Here is a 20,669-nt window from a genome sequence, read left to right on the forward strand (position 1 = left end):
GACTTCACTGTAAGCCCTGAGCTATGCTAGTCCCTCCGAAGCTTCTCTTGCATCTTTCCCATTCTTCCCATTTATAACCTTAAGCCACCTCCTGGCTGCCCTTGTGTTTTGGACTTTGCTCTGCAAGCAGGCACAGATGAAGGGGAAGGAGCTGGGCTGTGGAGTCAGGGGGACCTGGGTTTCTGCACCAGCTCCACCGCTCTCAAGCCACACGATTCGGGCACCTCACTCAGTGGAGCCGTCTCCATTTCCCATCTGGTAAAGAGAGGATAATGGTGTGTATCTCAGTGGGTTTTTGTGGAGGAATACATGAAATAGCCACGTACCCACATGGTGCCTAAGACACAGTGGGTTACTTTCCTGTTGCCTTTTCTGTGCATTTATGATTGGCCTTGAAAATTTATTCATTTTCTATGTATATTGAATGCTTATCCTATGCTAGACACTGCAATAGACACTGGGTAAGTAAAATAGGTGTGGCCTCTGACTTTGTGGAATTTGTAGCACAGTGGAGACAGACAGTCAGAAATCAAGTGAAGAAATAACAATGCCAAATGCAGTGAAGGAATAGGAAAGGATGCTGTGGGCAGGCGAATAGGGCAGACTTCCTTTATGCTGGTTGTTAGAAAAGGCTCGCTTCCTTTGGAGGAAGCAAGAAGCAGAAGCAAGCTGATATCTGAGAGATGAGAAAGAGGAAAAAGAGCCTAAGAGCAACAAGATCCAGATTGGATTATGAAAAATTATTCAGGAGCCAGGTGCAGTGGCTCATGCCTATAATCCCAGCACTTTGAGAGGCGGAGGCAGTTGGATTGCTTGAGCTCAGGAGTTCAAGACCAGCCTGGGCAACATGGTGAAACCTCATCTCTACAAAAAATACAAAAATTAGCTGAGTGTGGTGGCACACACCTGTAGTCTCAGCTACTTGGGAGGCTGAGGTGGGAGGATCATTTGAGCCTGGGAGGTTGAGGCTGCAGGGAGCCATGATCATGCCATTGCCCTCCAACTTGGGTGACAGAATGAGACTATAAATATATACATATATGTGTGTGTGTGTATATATATATTCAGGCTGCTTATAAAGAGTGAGGGAAATAGGGAAGCAAGAGAGGATGTGGAGACTCCATTCAGGAGGCTGTTATAGAAATCTGACAGGAAGTCCTGGCAGCTCAGATGAGGTAATGGTAGTAGAAATGGATAGTCACAGACATAGTTGAGAAATAATTAGGAGGGACAAACTTTCTAAAGTGTAACTTTGGTTACACTTTAGTTCCTTCTGTTAAATTTAACTAAATTAAATATAATGGTTTAAATTTAAAAGTAGCATATATAACATGATCTCATTTTTTTTTTTGTAAAATGATTTTTATCTTTCTCTGCTTGATACATGTGTCCACAAAGATATCTGGATTGTCGTTCAATAAATGTTAACTGTGGTTATTTTTGTGTGATGGAATTGTGAGGTGATTTTTTTATTTTCTTTTTTGTGCCGTACTGAATTTTTTGCTTTAAAATAATCATGGCATGTCAAAATTAAAACTATGCTAAAAAGCAAATGAAGGATGATTTTTAAAAGTTTCCGTGCTGGACCTCCAAGTGCAGCAGTTGGATACGTGAGTCTGAAATTCACAGAGAAAGTCTTGACTACAGCTATAAACTTGGGCGTTGGCAGCATACTGATGATTTTGAAGCTCTTAGGGATGGATGTGGTCATCTCAAGAGACCTAAGAGAGAAAGGAGCGTGGCTCGGATGGCGCCGCGTGCATCTCTGGCACTTGACGGATGAGTGGAGGAGCCTGTAGTGGGTGGAAGAGGTTCCCAGAGAGGAGGAACTCCCGGAGAGTTGGGGGTGCAGAGCTGAGGGCTAAGTCAGGACGGAGCTGGGCAATTTCTATAAGATGCTGGTATCTGGTTCACAAGCTAGGGTTGCCCACCTCATTCCTCAATGTCTTGTTTATCATGTACCTTCTACCTTTCTTTTCCCCAGAGCTTGCGGGTGAGGGAGCTAGCAATTACTTTCACTCTGTTTGGAGACTAAGGTTTCAAGACCTCTAGGATGTTTGGGGTTTGGCAAACAACTGGGTCTTTTGAAGAGCTGCTGACTCTCAGCAAATGTAGACAGCATGATTGGAGAACATTGGTTTTTACGTGAGCCACAAGTAGGCTTTCCGCTGAGAAATACTTTGACTTGTGAATTTAAAGAGAGTAGCAGCAGGCAGGCGGCAGTGGCTCACGCCTGTAATCCCAGCACTTTGGGAGGCCGAGGCAGGCGGATCACAAGGTCAGGAGATCGAGACCATCCTGGCTAACACGGTAAAACCCCGTCTGGAATAAAAAAATAAAAAAAAAAAAAAAAAGAAAAAATTAGCCAGGTGTGGTAGTGGGCACCTGTAGTCCCAGCTACTTGGGAGGCTGAGGCAGGAGAATGGCCTGAACCTGAGAGGCGGAGCTTGCAGTGAGCCGAGATCGCACTACTGCACTCCAGCTTGGGCAACAGAGTGAGACTCCGTCTCAAAAAAAAAAAAAAAAAGAGAGTAGCAGCTACATGTTTATGCTTTAGTATACCCAACCCAACTTGCAAGTCTTCCTCCTGATTAGTTGGCAGTCTTTCTTGCAGGGCTAAAAAATTAAACCTTTAAAAACCCCATTATCTATTGATGAGCTAAGAAGTCAGGTTTGGGGAGACAGGGTGTTTTGCTCAGCTCTCCCCTTGAGAATAGAGGACTGCTACGCAGCCCAACCTCACCAGGTTGCAAAGTTGCAATGTCCCTCAGCTCTGGAGCCCGGTGAGTCTGCCCTTTTCTGGTTGATTCCAGGGCTAGTGTGGATCACAGCACTCATCAGCTCATCTTGGAGCTTATCAAGCTCATGCAGGGCTGCAGCTGCAGTCCACCCTTTGCTAGGACCTGCTTCTGTGTCCCTCAGCCTTCCTGTCAGTATCCTGGCCTTCAGCAGGGCCTCTCCACCTCTAAGTGCTTCTCATGGCACCACCTGCTCATCAGGATCCCCCAGTCTTCAGCTCTTGGTACCAGGAGGGCCCTGTGTGCCCCTGGGTTGCTTGGCTGCTTCCTGTCTAGTAGAACCATTCTCTCTGCTTTTCTAATACTTGCACTTCTACACTTGTGCCTCTGCACTGATATTTGCGTGAGGAAGTTGGTTTTTTAGGTCGTGCAGTGCATTTAGAGATAGGGTTTGAAGGAAGTAGGCTTGGATGTGCATCTGATTAGTTTTCCAATTTTCTCCCCTTCTAGGTAATACTTTCTAATATTCAAAACAGAAGCCCTAAGCCTGGCCCTGCTCCCCACGATCAAGAACTAGGTTTTTTCCTAGAAACAGGACTTCAGAGAGCCCATGTCCTCTATTTCAAAAATGGGTAAGCCTTCTTCATTTTTTTTAATCCACTTCCTAAAGAAGGAAAGTAGAAAGCCTTACAATGCTGTCTCCAGTTTAGTTATTATAATAAAGGAATTTTAAATATGAACTACCATTGGAAGTTTTTTTTTTTTAAGAATGAACATTGGCTGTTTTTGTCTCTTCTCTACCTGGCTCTCTTGCTTTCCCATGAGATGTGAAGGTGGGAGAAGGGAGGGAGGGAACCCAAGTCACAAGTACACAGCCCCAAAACCAGTGGGGTTGGCCTGACGGGAGCCACGCCTTCCCACGCCCTCCCTCCATGAATGGCTCTGCACGGGCCTCCCCATTTGTTAAAGAAAAAGTTAATGAATTAGAAATCCTGGCACACAGGAGCATCGCCCTTTCAGTGGCTGATCATTCAGGGAATTGAATTTGCCAAATTTCAGCCAGTTTTTATGAAAGTGAGTGTGGCTTTGAAAAGGCTTTTACAAAAGGTTGAAGGACATGAATGGGAGGGACCGCTCTTGAGTGCATTTGATGTTTGTTTTCCTTTTTGTGTTGCTCTTGTGAGAAATGTGCTGATTCTGTTCCAAATCTCTTCAGTTATCCCTTGTTTTGACATTGTGCTGCAGGATAGATGTGCATGAAGACCAACAGTAGGTATCTGGTTCCTCTGTAGCACCCCTGTAGGCTTTGCATGGGAGACCCCTAGAGGCGTATTCCCCTCCTCTAGAGTTAGTCCAATAGTGCCTTGAATGGCAGAAGGGACCCAAGCCCCAGGCTCTGGAAAAATGAACAGTGGAGTTGCTCCTTCTTCATTTTTAAGAGCTTCAAACCTTGGGGTGTAGCTCATGAAACTGGGATTTCATCTGCCTGGTGACCCAGAGCCGCATGCATCTATTTCCCATTAGTTGAAAATAAATGCCTATTTTTCCAGTCCTATTAAACTGCTTGTGAGAGAAGGTCTGCTTTGGTCCAGAGGCCTCTGACTGAGCTCCACATGGCCCACAAAAGGCCGTGACACACACCCCAAAGTTTGCAGCTGCTCAGTGGCCTTGGCACAAAGATGCTCTTGCATTCAATCTCATCTGCCACTGATTGAGATCGTTTGAGCAATGGTGCACATCCCCTGAGCTAAGATGAAGTTCTGTTTTCTTTGCTGTTATAAATAGAAGGAGAAGGGAGGGAACATGGAATATTTTTCTAGTGATGTTGCTTTTCCCTTTTCACGACAAATGGTGTTCATCACAGAGGAGCTTCCAGCCCTTGCCCTCCTTCTCTCTAACCTGTGTCTGTATGTGTTAATATGGAGGTCCAGACCCAGGAATTAACCTCCCTGGGGGTCCCAGAAGTGCCATACCGGTACGTTCAGTTGAAAATGTTTTGTGTGAGATTAATAAGAGTGGGTTGGATAATTTATTTTCATCTTTGAAGCCTGTTCCTTGGGGAGAAAGGAAGACTACTGGGCCCTGAGACACTGGCTGCCCACTGGAATCCAGCTAAAAAATAATGATGAGAGGTCTGCACTAGGTGATGGATCACGTGCCACGGATTGCTTACTGGCTCATTTCTCATTTTATTTCACTTTACTCAACTTCAAGGAAATGCCTGTTGATATAGCCTTGAGGGACTGCTTAACTTTGAAGCTTTTTCTTTTTTCTTGTCCTCCTGCTCTTCTCTCTGGGCTCTAAAGACCAGTGATGAGATTTTGGGCCAAGTACTCTCACTCTTTTTTTTTTTTTTTGAGACACGGTCTTGCTATGTTGCCCAGACTGGTCTTAAACTCCTGAGCTCAAGTAATCTGCCTGCCAAAGTGTTGGGATTACAGGCGTGAGCCACCATGCCCAGCCCGCTGGGCCAGGTACTCTCAAAGGTCCCTGCTAGCTGCAGTTCCTGCTGCCGCTAGCTCAAGGCTGGGATGGTACAACAGTAGTGAAGACTTACTTTTAGGAGGTGGAGGTGAGGGCCGGTTTGCGGGCCACAGAATGTGGACCAAGGAGAAAAACCATTGGGAGATTTTGAATATGCCAAGTGCTGTCAGGGCTGCTTGATCCATACCAGTGGGCTACTCAGGGCCCGAGGGCCACGGCCAGGGCTTATTTGTCGGTGGATGCCTACAGCAAGCGGGGACAGAATGGAGGTAACTGCTGTCCCTAAGCACCAGCAGCTTCCCACACTTCCTTGTCATGTACTTGCTCCCAGTTGTCTCACCCCTTTTGCTTTTCCGCAGTTTTCTTCTGTGTATCTGGAAGGATATAATGGGTGGGATTGACTGATTTTCAGTAGTAGGAAAATACACTAGAGTTTGGCAATAAGAGATGGAATTGATGAAACACAATGTTTTTCTTTAGAAATATACTTAAATGTATACTTAGCTTTTTAGTTGTCGTTCCTGAGGACTCACTGAATTACAGTCTTGAATCTGATTCTTTTACAACTCTTCATCTTTTCCAGAAGTCACTGCTGAACTGGTGGACTTGGGCATCTCTTTCAGAAAACCTGATGCCAGGACCAGTTCCTAGGCCCCTTCTGATGCGTTAGATCCAAGGGCTGCTTTTCAGTTTGGCTTAAACATTTGTCCTTCATGGTCACTGGTCCTCACAGCGTTGCCACTCCACCGTGTGCAGTGGGCAGTGTGGGCAGTGTTGCCCCTATTGTTAGGAAAAATTTAGACTCACAGGGGATGTGCCTTGCTGCAGGTCACACAGTTCCTTGGGCTCCAGTCCTTTCACCACTGTGCTTCCCGCTGTGTGGGAAGTGCTGCCTCTCAGCGTGGAGGGAGTCGATGGGAAGGATTAACTGTCCATCGCCCTCTCTCTGTGAGGGAGCACCTGACCTCCAGGATGGTACATCGCCCACAGACAGTTCCCAGCCTCTGTTGGTTTGGTGATTTCTCCTAAGGCTTTCCCTCGTGTCTCACCTACAGCGCATCACAAAGCATCTTGTTCTCCTCCCCCTCCTCCCTCGGCCTCCCTTTCTGGCTCCTCCTCTTCCCTCTCCCACCCCTCTTTTTCTTCTCCTTCCCATCTTTTCCTTCCCCTGCTTCCTAGTTCCTCTCTTCTTGGACTCCCTCTTTCCTTCTGAGGCGGGAGAGAACAGCCAGTTGTCATCCTGGCCAGTAACTTACTCCGCCTCCCAGTCCCAAGTCTCTGGGCACAGTCCGACTTGGAATGTACCCAGATCCATTTCACATCTATTTCTCTTATCCCTCTGGGTGGCAGCAACAAGCCTGTTAAGGCTGAAAAAAACATCTTGTTGAGGCTCCGCAGAGGGTGAAAGCAGAACAGTAGCCTCAGAGGGCCAGGATTGCTGCCCCCGAGGGCTCTAAGTCGCCTCGCCACGGCAAGCGCTTCTGCGAGGGCAGCTCGGGTGCTGGGTTTGGAACCAGCCCTTTCTTCCTCTGGGTCTCAGGTTCTTTATCTGGGTAATAGAGTGAGTATCACTCACCTCGTAGAGCAGTAGTGAGGAGCAAATACAAATATACACATGGAAGCACCTCACGAGGTGTCAGGCAAACAGCAGGAGGTAAATTGTGACTTCCAGTGGTGACGATGCCTGGCTGGCTTACCAGCTGAAAGTGGGCCCAGATTAAGGTCACATCCTGGTTGAAGTGGGAGTTTGTGGAGAAGGAGATGACTGAGCCGGACGTTGCCAGGGCTTGGAGGCAGGGCATTTCTTTACAGTGGCTGCTGGCTTAAGGAAATGCTGCTCAAGATGCATAACCATGAGTGTGGATAATGTTCTAGTTACTTTCAGAGAAAATAGGTGGGACTGACTGGTCTGACTGCCGTAGCACAGGGTATTCATTTTGCAGCCCAGCTAGCAGCAGAGAAACGGCTTCACCCTCGGGTTCCCCTCGGCCTTCTGAGAAGACAGTGTTACTCCCTACTTGAGTCATTGCCGCCAGAATTGCCAGAGAAGCTTGATTTGGGCATGTCAATCAATTTTGGATTTTTACCTCTTTATAGAATCAAGGTCTTATTCTGTGGCCCAGGCTGGAACGCAGTGGTACGATCCTAGCTCACTGCAGCCTTGAACTCCTGGGCTCAAGTGATCCTCCTGTCTTGGCCTCCCAAAGTGCTGGGATTATAGGCATGTGCCACCATGCCCAGTTGGCATGCCAATTAGTTACTGCAGGTTGCTTTAGGAATATTTACCCATCTTTTGTAAACAAAGGGTAGCAAAGCACATTTAAAGTAAACTTGCTGCTTGTTAGCTGTGTCAGGTGTCCTGGGTAAGCAAAACGGATTGTAGTGTGTTTTCACTGGCTTTGAATTGATTTTAATTCAGGTGGGGTGGAGATAAATTGATGCAAAAGGCAAATGACTGTCAGCTGGGAGATGCACCCCTGGGGTTGTACCATTTCCTAGGTTACATCACTGCATGCTGCATGGGAGGCCTTGACTCAGAAAGCAGGAAGTCAGGCAGGGATGGTTCAGACCTTGGGCTCCCCTCAGGTACTTGCAGCCAAGCCAAGGAATAAAGTGGTATGGAAGGGCTTTTGGATCTCTATTTTTTATAATCAAACAAATAGACCACTCATCACCACTATGCATCGACTTTAAAAAGCTTTCAATTGGCGGGGCGTGGTGGCTCAAGCCTGTAATCCCAGCACTTTGGGAGGCCGAGACGGGCGGATCACGAGGTCAGGAGATCAAGACCATCCTGGCCAACACGGTGAAACTCCGTCTCTACTAAAAAAATACAAAAAAAACTAGCCGGGCGAGGTGGCAGGCTCCTGTAGTCCTCGGACTACTCGGGAGGCTGAGGCAGGAGAATGGCCTAAACCCGGGAGGCGGAGTTTGCAGTGAGCTGATATCCGGCCACTGCACTCCAGCCTGGGCGACAGAGCGAGACTCCCTCTCAAAAAAAAAAAAAAAAAAAAAGCTTTCAATCTTCCCATATAATCTCTTTGCAATTGTTTAGCGCTGCTCAGTGTAACCTAGACTTAGAAGGCAGGAAAAGGAGTCCAAGAGGCCCTTCTGTGTCCTATGGGCTGCTGAGGAGGGTGCTTCCTGGGCTTATGTCTCAGATACAGCAGCAGCAGCAGCAGCAGACAGGCTCCCATGTCCCATGTGATTGTGGGGAAGTGATCATGGCGAGGGCGCCCGCCAGGACGTGAGTGTGCTTTGCTGGATGCAGTTGTCTCTCTGGGTGCTTGAGCAACTTCGCCTTTGATTCTGGCCTTCTGGAGGTCATCTTCCCTCTTGCAGTGGTAATAAGTGTTCGCGTTTAAAACTGCACACTACTTTTGACAGTACAAGTCCACTGCAGTGAACGTAAGAGAATTCACACACATTTCCTGTAAGCATTTAATAACCATCACTTTTTTGTACGCAACCCTCTGCAAGAGATACAGAGATGAAAAGGAAATGGGCCTTGTCATCTGGGAGATGGTAGAGAAAAGGAAAAAAGGCGAAGACATAAACATTAGTAACTTTAAAGGTTATGACGCGGTTTTATAAAATAATAAACAATGAAAGAACACCTGATCATTTCAGTGAGCTGAAGCTTCCAGGCCCATTTAGTCATGCATGATGCTGTTATCGGCTTGGCTTCTGGGGAGGCCTCAGGAAATTTGCAACCATGATGAAAGGCAGAGGGGGAGCAGGGCCATCACATGGCCAGAGTAGGAGCAAGAGAGCGAGGGCGAAGTGGGGCACCACACACTTTTAAATGAACAGATCTCATGAGAACTCACGCATTATCATGAAGAGTACCAAGGGTGATGGTGCTAAACCATTCATGAGAAATTCACCCCTATGGTCCAGTCACCCCCAACCAGGTCCCATTTCTGACACTGGGGATTACATTTCAATATGAGATTTGGGTAGAGAAACACATCCAAACTGTATCACAGGGCCTACGTTAGGTTGTGGGGACAAGTGGTGAAGAGAAGAGACGACGCCCCTGCCCTCCTAGAATTCATGGAGAACTGAGTCTCATGGAGAATTAGGAATTAAAATAAGCCATTTCAGGATAGTTGTATGTGTTATCACTGGGGAAGTCCAGGTTGCCACAGAAGCAAACAGGAACGCTGCTCTGCTGGGAGGGCCACGTGATTTGGAAAGGGGAGTGAAGATTTGGAAAAGTGGGCTTGAGATGGCATAGATGCCTACAGATGGGGAAGCACCAGAGGGACGTTCCCAGTGGTTGGTGGAGTATGGAGTTAGAACTGCACTCGGTATTGTGTGTATTCTACAGGATATGAGACCAGTCTGGCTGGAGTGATGGTTTCTGTAGACATCTGGGGATGTTCCTCTAAAGCTTTCAGCATGGGACCTGGCATGCGGTGGGTTTGCTCAGTTATTCAATGAGTGTTTGTTGAGTTCTGCTAAGTACCTAGTACTGTGCTCAGTACTAGTATATATTGACCAATATAAGAGACATAGTCCAGGCTCTCAGGGAGGAGACAATCTAGTGAGGGAGACAGATAATAAAGTAAGTACTGGTCGTATATAATTACAAATTGGAATAGGTGCTAGGAAGTGAATGCGTGCAGTGAAAACAAATAACAGAGGGCCCCTGCTTAGATAGGGTGGCCTGGCCAGGTCTCTGGAGGTGGTGACATTGAGATGAGACCAAGACTTGAAGGGTGAGAAGGAACTAACCAGGTCAAGCACAGGAGAAAGAGAACTCCAAGGAGAGGGTGCAGAATGTGCAGAGGTCTTGACCCAGGAAAGAGCTAGGTGTGTTCAAGAATCAGAAAGGAGTCCAGTGTAACAGAAACATTGGAAGGAAGAGGGTTGCAGATTCTCTCAGTCTGGCTTACCCAGAAGAAGGCAGGTCCACTGTGCAGCATATAGTGGGAGAGTGATGATTGTCCAAAGAAAAGTCCCCAAGTCACCAGGACAAAGGGTAGGTGATACTAGGTGGTGAAGACATTAGATGTGTATCTTAGAGATACCAAAGGGTATAGAGACCAAGAGAAGTGGATGCATTTGAGATGTCTGTTAGAACTACTAGAGTTAGAACTGCTGGTGGATTGGATTTGGGGGACAGAGGGTAAGGGAAATGGAGGAACCAGAGATGACTCCCCAGTTTCAGCCTTGAACAGTTGGTTAGATGGGTGGAGACAAGGAGAGGATCAGATCTGGAAAAGGAGAAATCAAGAATTTGCCTTTGGGCATGTTAGGTGTAAGATGCCTGTGAGATGTCTAAGTGGAAGTGTCAACTGAGAAGATACACATGACCAGAAGATGGGTTTGACTTGAATTATAAATGGAGAATTTCAGCATGTTGATTATATTTAAGGCCCCAGGATTGGATGAGATCAGTGAAGGGGCAGAGAGTAAAGAGAGAAGACAGTCCAGGACTCAGCCTGAAGACATGCAAGAGTTGGAAAATGAGTAGAGGAGGATCCTGTGAAGGAACTGCCAGAGGCAGAAGGGAAACCGTGAGGGTGTGTCCTTGTGAAAGCCAAAAGGGGAAGCTGTGCTAGGAAAGAGGAAGTGGTCACCTGTGCTGAATGCTGCTTAGATGTTCATAAAGAAAACCAAATTGTGACCCCTGGATTAGATGCCCTGCAAGACATCTGTGACCCTGTAACAGGAGAAGCTGGACAGGGGAAGGTGAGGAGCAGATGACACAGGATGAATTGCAGCTCTGTATACAGGCCACTTCCCAAAAATGTTCTTCCCCTTCCATTTTCTTTTCTAAGGTGCAGTTCATGCTGGAAGGACGGACGGCAGAATGATGGTGGAAGATTAAACAGCAGGCTAAGGAATAGGGAATTCATTCTCTAGGTGTGGAGAAGCCATTGGATCTGGAAGGTGGGGTTTTGGGAAGGCCCAAGAACAGGGTAGTTCATTTGGCCACCAGGAATCTAGTGCCACCAGAGCCATGTCCCCCATTTCAGTAGAATCAAGTTCATTTTACTTGGTTTTTGGCCACAGGCTACATTTTAACCTCAGCAAGAACCATACTAGGAAGGTGTGGGCGATGGAGGGAGGTACGGAGCCAGGAGGGAGTCTGTGTGAGAGCTGCTTTAACAGTTGCAGAATGGAAGTTGATGGAGCAGCATGAGGTATAGGGCACCTTCCTGCAGCCTGGCCAGCTAGGGCCACCTTGGGGCTGCCACATGTTGCCTGGGCACTCACATGTCTGGAAGACTTGACTCATCTAGATCACTGTTCCACGTTCTTCCTATGAGTCATTTCACTTTGCAGGGAGATCTTCGTAATAGTTGAACTGATGGTGCAGTTTCGATTTGAAAAGTCCAGAAGCTCCAACAGCTGTTAGAGAGCATTTGTTTCCATCACTTCTGATACATAAGATTCAGAGAAATCCTGTCCACTAATGATTCAAACATTGATGGAGACCCTTACTAGGTGACTTACTAGTGCCAAATACTGTTCTAAGTGAATGAGTCAGACCCAGTCCCTGGCTTTATGGAGTTTACGTATCATTGGGGAAACAATTGATTAGCAAGGTAATATGATTTTCTTCAGGGTCACACAACTGACTAGGGCAGAGCTGGGACCTGTCCTCCTGCTCCTGGCTTCCAGTTCAGTCCTCTCATCAGTTGGGCCATACTGACCATGCCTTGTCAGTCCCTTCTTCTTGAAAATGGAGTCATGAGCAACATAGCAATATATTACACTTGAAAATTAAGGAGCTTAAAAAGCTAGTCTATCATCTTCCAATTGGTCTCATGTAATTAAAAAATAAAAATAAAGCAAGTCTAGATATAATTATGTATGAATAAAAAGCATCAGCCAGATCTTCTCTGTTCTGTTTAAATGTGGGCTAGGTCTTGCTCATCCCTTAATGCCATCAAAACCTTAATGTGGAAACAAAAGAATCTCTAACAATTTTAATTACGAAACTCCAAAACCCCTCTTTTCAGTGATGAATTATGGGGACAGGTAATTACTTTCAGTGTACTTCACAAGTGCTAGCACTTAGTGAGGGTTGGAGATCTGATGCCGTCAGAAAGCTTCCTCAGCATTCAGCAAGATGGGTGCATTTGTGTGGATCTCTCTTTGGTTTCAGCAGAAGAATGGGGTGGGTCATTCTAAGCTTCCAAAGTCGGGGAGGAGGTTAGTGATTGGCATTTAACCGTGTCTCCCAGAGGCCCCTCCCTGCATGGTTTACCTCTGATATACTGCCTCTTGGAAGGCAGGCTACAATTCCTTTAATCACCACCAAGAAACTGGAATTCCTTGACAGATGAACTGGTTAGGATTTATCTTGGGTAGTGGTTTTCAGTTTTAATGGGAGCAGGAGTGGAGGAAAAGATTCCTTGCTTGTTTGTTTATCCATTCATATATTTATTCATCTGTCAAATATTTACATGTTAGGAACTAGGGTCGAGACAGCAAATGGTCCCTGTGGAATTTCTAGTCCAGCAGGAGAAGAAAAAACAAGTAAATTACCAGTGGGCTATGCCTTTAGGAAAGAGGAAGATAATGCTATTTTCTTTTCTTACCTTAGCTTTTCACCTGCAGCTTTTCTTTTAGAAAGATAGTTATATAATTTCATGTCCAAAAGTCAGAATTAATTTTTGTAGCATCTCCCAGTACCTCTTGACATAATTGGAGATTCATTCCCTGGGAATTGCTAATATAAGACCTTATCAGATGGCAGTATTTTCAGAGCAGCTCTTGCTCATGCTCTGGATGGGAGTATCATGAATGAACACACAGCGGGAACACACCATGTGGTCTGAGGGATACTGCCCTCCGCTGTTGGTTTCAGATGATGTGTTACAGCATTCACTTGTTCTACCAGTGTTTATCAGCTTCTACTCTGAGCCAGGCATTCTTTGGGCACTGGGGATAAAATGGTGAGCAGCCGGACAGGCTTTTGCTGTTGGAGAGAAATCAGATCGTTATACTCTTGGATGTATAACTATAGCCTAAGATAGTTATAGCATTGAGGAGGAAAGGTACCCATTTCTGAGAGTCCATTTTAAAATGAAATTAACCTGCAATTGGTGGTTATGGGGGGTTTTCCTGAGGAAGCGACTGAGCAGAATCCTGAAGATATATTGGAAAACAGGAGCTAACTGGCAAAGGCGAGGTAGGGTGAAGGGAGTGGTGATCGTTATTGTGTAGTCAGGGGTGTCCAATCTTTTGGCTTCCCTGGGCCACACTGGAAGAATTGTCTTGGGCCACACATAAATACACTAGCATGCATGTAAGCTGGTGAGCTTAAAAAAAAAGAAAAAAAAAAAAGGTCTGTGCATAAATCTCATAATGTTTCAAGAAAGTTTTTGAATTTGTGTTGGGCAGCATTCAGAGTCATCCTGGGCCACATGTGGGCCGCAGGTTGGACGAGCTTGTTTAGACCCAAAAGAATCCTCAAAGGCATCTTGTCCAGCCAACTCATCCTTTATTCTCTGCTTTATTTTACTCCTTAGCATTTAACTGGCATCAAAAAATCCACTATAAACCAGGGATCTTCTTAGGTTTAGTGAAAGAATCCAACTCACAAGAATTTCATAGGCTGCCCTTGACAGCCATCTACTTAGATAGATATAGAACAGAACCAAAAACTGCCAGCAGGGAAAGATCAGGGGCTTCTTTCCACGTGAGTGCTCCCAGCAGTCCCTACAACCACCCAGGAGCTGCTCTGTTTGTCCCTTTTCACCTCAAGTGACAACTCAGGTGCCAGGGAATGAGACTCACATTGGGTAGGTTCGCCATCTGCCCTGGCTTAACATCTCAGGCCGCAAGTCTTCAGGGTCCTCCAAGGGATATGCTCAGTTGTAAGTATCAGCGCACTCAGGGAAGCCCAAAGACACGATGTTCCTATCAGGTATTTACAGTTCCTCCCAGTCTGGCTGCAGGTTATCAATCAGGGGCCATTTTTATCATAGGAAATGTTGCCTAGTAACATAATTGACATCGTATCTTTTTAGGCTTTCTAGGGAAACAAAGCTAGAAAGTTAACCTAAGGTTATTTTTGTTGTTTTTGTTTGTTTGTTTGAGACTGGGTCTTGCTTTGTCACCCAGGCTGGAGTGCAGTGGTGCAGTCATGGCTCACTGCGGCCTTGACCTCCCGGGGCTCAAGCAGTCTTCCCATGTCAGCCTCAAATAGCGCTACAGGCGCGTGCCACTAGGCCTAGCTAATTTTTGTTTGTTTGTTTGTTTTGTAGAGATGGGGTTTCACCACGTTGCCCAGGCTGGTCTCGAACTCCTGGGCTCAAGCGATCTGACCAGCTGGACCTCCCAAAGTGCTGGGATTATAGGCACAAGCCACCGTGCCCGGCCAACCTGAGATTAAATTCTCAAAACAAGAGGGAAGGAATTTAACCCTTTGCCCCAATTGTAGTTTGTCTTATTTAATTTGTTTACACTTGTCTCCCATCGGTAGAACCTAAGTTCCACTTGGGTAGGAATTTTGGTCAATTTTGCTGGGAACAGATCCTTACCTGTACGTCCCAGTGTCTGGTGTATAGTTGTGCATCCATGAATATTTGAATGAATAAATGGATGCACTTTTCATTTTCAGCCGAGACAGCTGTGGCTCATAGATGTCTCCCTGAGAGTTGCATGTTGTCTGTAAAAGTAGTTGGTGTAACACCTGTGCATGTTGTGCTAGGTGCTGGGGATCTAAGGCTGAACAGGACAGCCCAGACCAGCTTCATGGAACTTACTGCTCCTATTCTTGTTTCTTTGTGGTAAAGCGGGAGATACACTACGACCACCTAGGTCTTCCTGGATATGATCTCATTCTGTTAAAGGAGAATGGACAGTGCTAGGCATCAAATAATTTCCTTGACCTTAGCAAGAAATAACACCTTTTCTGAAAAGATCATAGGGACCTCTGCTTTCTACCCTGTCTTTGCGGTTGGAGGGAAATACAATAGCGGTGGCTTTATTAAGTTCCTCAATCTGGCTCTGACAGAGTCTTTTCTGGGAAGATCCTAGCCTGGTGGAAGCTTGGTCTTGTAGGTCTCCTTCCGAGGAGGGTGCCTAACCCACACATCCGGATGGGATTCCAGAGCTCCCGCAGCGGGAAAGGGAGCTATCATCTTCCCTGGCTTAGTTGTTGAGAACATTTGCTCCCACAGCCTCCCAGACTTGAACTTTTTTAAGACTTCAAATACGTAGCTCTTCAAGTCGAAACCTCATGGGGTGCAGCTGGACAGAGGAGCCCACAAGAGAGTTTAAGTGTGGCCTCTGCAGGCTGCCCCTCAAGGGCAGACCATTGAAATAACACATGTGTGTGGGGACAAGGGAATTCATATCCTGTCTGGTCAGGAAGGAAGCCAAGTTTCACCCTCTCTGAGCCTGTCGGACTGTGGGGAGCTGTCTTGGTAATTTAGTGACGTCTGCATCACAGAGGGGGTCCAGATGTATCTGTTGGGGAAGGAGGGTGGATGGGAAGGAGAGGAGGGGGAAGCATGCAGCCCTATTCTGGCTCTGGCCCAGAGCAAAGCTCACTCACCTACCTGCCTTTTCTCTTCCCGCGTTTAGGTGTCAATTGCATTCGTGTTTTACACGAAGGTGGGCTGGGGGTGGGTACCCAGCCCTTTTCAAGGGATATTTCCTACCTGTTTTAAAAAAAATCATCTTTTTCCTCTCCATTCTTTTTTTGCAGCGATATTTTTAGTCAACTGTTAGAGAAAATTGCAGAGATTGAGCTAAAGCCCAGAAAATGACTGAGATATCTTGGGATAATTTATGACTTTTCTTAGGATACACTAGAGCCTTCTATTGAAAATGAGAGGGGAAATAAATTTTTCTACAAGTACCCACCTTTATATTTTATATGGCAATGTCTGCCATAGACCTGCCTACCAATAAGGAAATCTATAATATGATTGTATGTTCTCATTGCAAATTCCTACATTAAATTACAGGGTTTAGAAAAGTCATGGATTATTTCTTTCTCTCTCTCTCTTTTTTTTTTTTTTTTTGAGATAGAGGCTTGCTCTGTCACCCAGGCTGGAGTGCAGTGGCGCGATCTCGGCTCACTGCAAGCTCCGCCTCCTGGGTTCATGCCATTCTCCTGCCTCAGCCTCGGGAGTGGCTGGGACTACAGGCACCCGCCACCATGCCCGGCTAAGTTTTTCTATTTTTAGTAGAGACAGGGTTTCGCCGTGTTAGCCAGGATGGTCTTGATCTCCTGACCTCATGATCTGCCCACCTCAGCCTCCCAAAGTGCTGGGGTTACAGGCATGAGCCACTGTGCCTAGCCAGATTATTTCTTAATTGACATTTGTTTTTTCCACCTTCCTCTGTATTTTGGGTTTGAATTCTTACTTTTTATTTATGAATGCCTTCTGGTGATGGTTCTCCAGGTTTGGCGTGGACATGCTGTATCTTTTTTTTCTGCTAGCTCTTCCTCCTTCTGCCTCCCCTTGGCATAATTTGTATCTTCTGCCTCTCTGTTCTGGCTGACTGATGGTTGTGGTAGCTGGTTCTCCTCTGAATCTCCCTGGCAAATTAGCAACAGAAGCAGCGATCCCTGCATCCTGGAAATAAGCAGTTAAAATACCGGGAAGAATCTAAAGCTATATTTCTTCTGAAGAATACCCAGAAAAACTCATTAGCCAGGCTTAGTAAAACCTGAATTTCTCATCTTTTTAAAAGATGCAATTATACTGCTTTCAAGTACATTTTGAGCTAGTAAATTAAACACACGTACACACACAAAAAAACAAACAAACGAAAAATTTGCCTACTCAATTCCATGAATGTTTATTGAGAACCTGCTGGGTAAGCGCTGGGGATATAAGATGAACAGAAAGCATTCTCTGAGCTGTGGGACAGACAAGGATGTCAACGGACAAACATTCCTTGCTTGGCCAAACTTTAGTCACACTTCTAAAGCTTCTGCTAGGCCCATCTGTACACTTCCGTGTAAAATCCAGTTTTAGCAAAAGAACCTGTGAAGTCATTTTAGCCAGAATCCCCCATTCTCTAATATCATCCTCAGCGTCTGATTGGGTTCCTCAGCCACTGCGATCCCCCAGGTGCTGTCTGATCACCCTGGCCCGTCTTCGGCAAGAAACCTATTAGATTCGTTTAGCCAGAATCTTTCTTACTTCTCATGTTTCCTCTTAGTGATTTTCCACCCACTGACCCCCACCCTCCTTGGCTGTAAATCTTCACCTGTTTAGGCTGTATTTGGAGTCTAGCCACTCCCTCCCTCCCACTGCAAGACCCAGTTGCAGTGGTCCCTCTGCCTATCTTGATGGTCCTGAACAAAGTCCTCTTTACTCTGCCTTAACAAGTGTCATTGAATAATTTTCTCTTCAACTCAACAAATAATTATATCACCCTGTGAAAGGCAGTGTAATGAAGGTGTGTACTGGGGGAGAAGGAGAAAGGAGAGGAGGAAGGCAGAAGTATTATAGTTAACTACTTTGGTGAATTCATTAGGTTTCTTAGAAGAATTAACAGTTGGACTTGGTCTTTGAAGAAGGGATCAAACATACCATCTGACAGGGGTCTTGGGAGAAGTGGGTGGGGTGGTGGCCATGGTTGAGTGCTGAATCTACAAGGCCGGAGACACTTTACGTGCTCGTGAGAGGCAGTGTTGTGCAGCACTGACTCCGGATCCTGCTCCTGGGTTCACATGCTTGCTCTTCTGTTGACCAGCAGTGTGACCTGGGCAAGTCTCTTCACTTTCTCTCTGTTTCAGTTTCTTCATCTGTAACTGGGGATAATAATAGGACCTACTTCATAGGATTATTAGGCTGATTAAGAGAGTTAGTAATTATAATGTGCTTTGAACACATTATCATTACACATCGCAAGTACTATATAAGGGTTTGATAAATAAATAAATAAAACTCTACAGAGTAGAGGGTTTGCCAGCTCCCATAGAGAGAAAGGCAAGAATTGGCAGCTAAGAAATCTGGGAAGATGGTAGCACCAGTGGCAGCGTAGTTTTGGGGGTTCTCCTATATCCACATAAAAAAAGACACAGCGACTAGAGAGTAAACCCAAAGGCCCAGGAACAACATTTAGAGCTAGACTAGGTGGCAGAGTATCCTCATGAGCCCCAACAAACCAGCTGATGAGGACACATTACCAGCAGCCTCACAGCTGGCATATTGTGTGCATTTGTGTGCAGCAGGGCGTCTGATGGGCCTGGGAACAGGAGACCCTGAAATAGCCATCACGTATTTACTGGGAAGCTTGTCTGGCCAATTTGAGATTAGCAGCTGAAAATGAAAGGATTTTTGCCCAGCATGGTCTAAGGGGCCAGAGCAGTCAGGCCCTTCTGATGACTTGAAACTGACTCACTAGGGCTCTCTTCTGGGACTGGGCCCTGCTACAAGAGAAGCTGCTGAGAGATGAGTGAAAATTGACCAAGCAGTGATGTAAGAGATGAAAGAATGAGAAAATAGACATGAAAATTGGGGAGGGGGAGATAGCCAGGAATTGTCATAAAGGAAGCTGCTATATTTTTTAAAGCAACTTTGTTTGTGTATAATTTATATATTTAAAAAACCTATAATAATTATACAATTTGGTTGTTTTTAATAAATGTGTACAGGCCGGGCATGGTGGCTCACATCTGTAATCTCAGCACTTTGGGAGGTTGAGGTGGGTGGATCACCTGAGGTCAGGAGTTCAAGACCAGCCTGGCCAGCATGGTGAAACCCCATCTCTACTAAAAATACAAAAATTAGCCAGGCTTGGTGGCAGGCAGAGTACTGTAATCCCAAGTATTTGAGAGGCTGAGGCAGGAGAATCTCTTGAACCCGGGAGGTGGAGGTTGCAGTGAGCCAAGATCACGCCACTGCACTCCAGCCTGGGCTACAAGAGTGAGACTGTCTCGAAAGAAAGAAAGAAAGAAAGAAAGGAAAGAAAGGAAAGAAAGGAGGAAAGAAAGGAAAGATTACACGCTGTGCAGTCATCTTCACAACTCAGTTTCAGAACATTCCCTTCAGCCTGAAAAGTTCCTTGTGCCTGTTCCACTCAATCCCTACTGCCACCCCCAGCCCCAGGCAACCACTTATCTGCTCTGTGGCTGTATCTATAGGTTTGCCTTTTCTATATTTATTTAGAAATTTTTCATAAATGAATCATAGAATACGTAGTCAATTGTGTCTCACTTCTTTTTTTTTTTTTTTTTTTTTTTTTTTTTTGAGACGGAGTTTCGCTCTTGTTGCCCGGGCTGGAGTGCAATGGCGCAATCTCAGTGCACTGCAACCTCCGCCTCCCGGGTTCAAGCGATTCTCCTGCTTCAGTCTCCCAAGTAGCTGGGATTACAGGCATGTGCCACCACACCCATCTAATTTTTTTGTGTTTTTAGTAGAGATGAGGGTTCTCCATGTTGGTCAGGCTGGTCTCGACCTCTCGACCTCAGGTAATCTGCCTACCTCCGCCTCCACCTTCCAAAGTGCTGGGATTACCGGCATGAGCCACCGCACCCAGCCTGTGTCTCACGTCTTTCACTTGGCATAGTGTTGCTGAGGTTCACTCCCATGATAGCATGTATCAGCAGGTCACTCCTTTTTATTGTGGAGTCGTCATTATTATTACATTGTATGGATATGTTACATTTTTGTTTATCCATTTACCAACTGATGGACATTTAAATTGTTCCTGCTTTTTGACTATTATGAATGAAGCTGCTATGAACATTCATGTGCTGATCTTTTCATAAACATGTGTTTTCATTTCCCTTGGGTGGATTCATAGGAGTGGGATTGATGGATCATTTGGTAAGTTTGTGTTTCACTTTTTAGGAAACCATCCAACGGTACTGTTTTACGTTCCCGCCAGCGATGTATGTATGGGAGCTCCAGCTTCTTTTTTTCTCTTTAACTCTTGGCATTGTCAGTTTTTTGAATTAGAGCCATTCTAGTAAGTTTGTAGTAGTATCCCATTGTGATTTTAATTAATTTACATTTTCCTAATGATTAACCTAAGTTCAGCAAATTTTCATGTGCTTCTTAGTATTCTTGCTGGGTGCAGTGGCTCATGCCTGTGATCCCAGCACTTTGGGAGGCTGAGGTGGGCGGATCTCCTGAGGTCAGGAGTTCAAGACCAGCCTGGCCAAAATGGTGAAACCCCATTTCTACTAAAAATACAAAAATTAGCGGGGCATGGTGGTGTGCACTTGTAGTCTCAGCTACTCAGGAGGCTGAGGCACAAGAATTGCTTGAACCCGGGAGGTGGAGGCTGCAGTGAGCCGTGATCGCTCCACTGCACTACAGCCTGGGTGACAGAGTGAGACTCTGTCTCGAAAAATAAAAAAAAAAAAGTATTCTTAGTATTCTTCTGTGGTGAAATGTCTGTTCAAAACTTTTGCCCTGGTTTCAATTGGATTTTTGTATTCTTATTTAGTTGTTGAAAACTCTGTTCTTTTCATGTTGGATTGCATTGACACGTTAGTAAAAAAATGAA

General features: G+C 45.7%; 1 protein-coding gene across 4 annotated transcripts in view; it reads left to right on the forward strand.

The window, feature by feature from the left end:
• The window catches only part of TTC7B (tetratricopeptide repeat domain 7B), a 296,302-nt gene that overhangs the window by 80,005 nt on the left and 195,628 nt on the right, over nt 1-20,669 (forward strand). For all 4 annotated transcript variants that reach the window (XM_023205449.2, XM_023205448.2, XM_023205447.1 and 1 more), the window contains exon 5: nt 3,249-3,370. In XM_023205449.2, the coding sequence (XP_023061217.1) occupies nt 3,249-3,370 (122 nt within the window). The remainder of the gene's footprint in view (nt 1-3,248; nt 3,371-20,669) is intronic.

This window comes from Piliocolobus tephrosceles, chromosome 6, assembly GCF_002776525.5.
Source record: "Piliocolobus tephrosceles isolate RC106 chromosome 6, ASM277652v3, whole genome shotgun sequence".
NCBI classification, from domain to species: Eukaryota; Metazoa; Chordata; class Mammalia; order Primates; family Cercopithecidae; genus Piliocolobus; species Piliocolobus tephrosceles.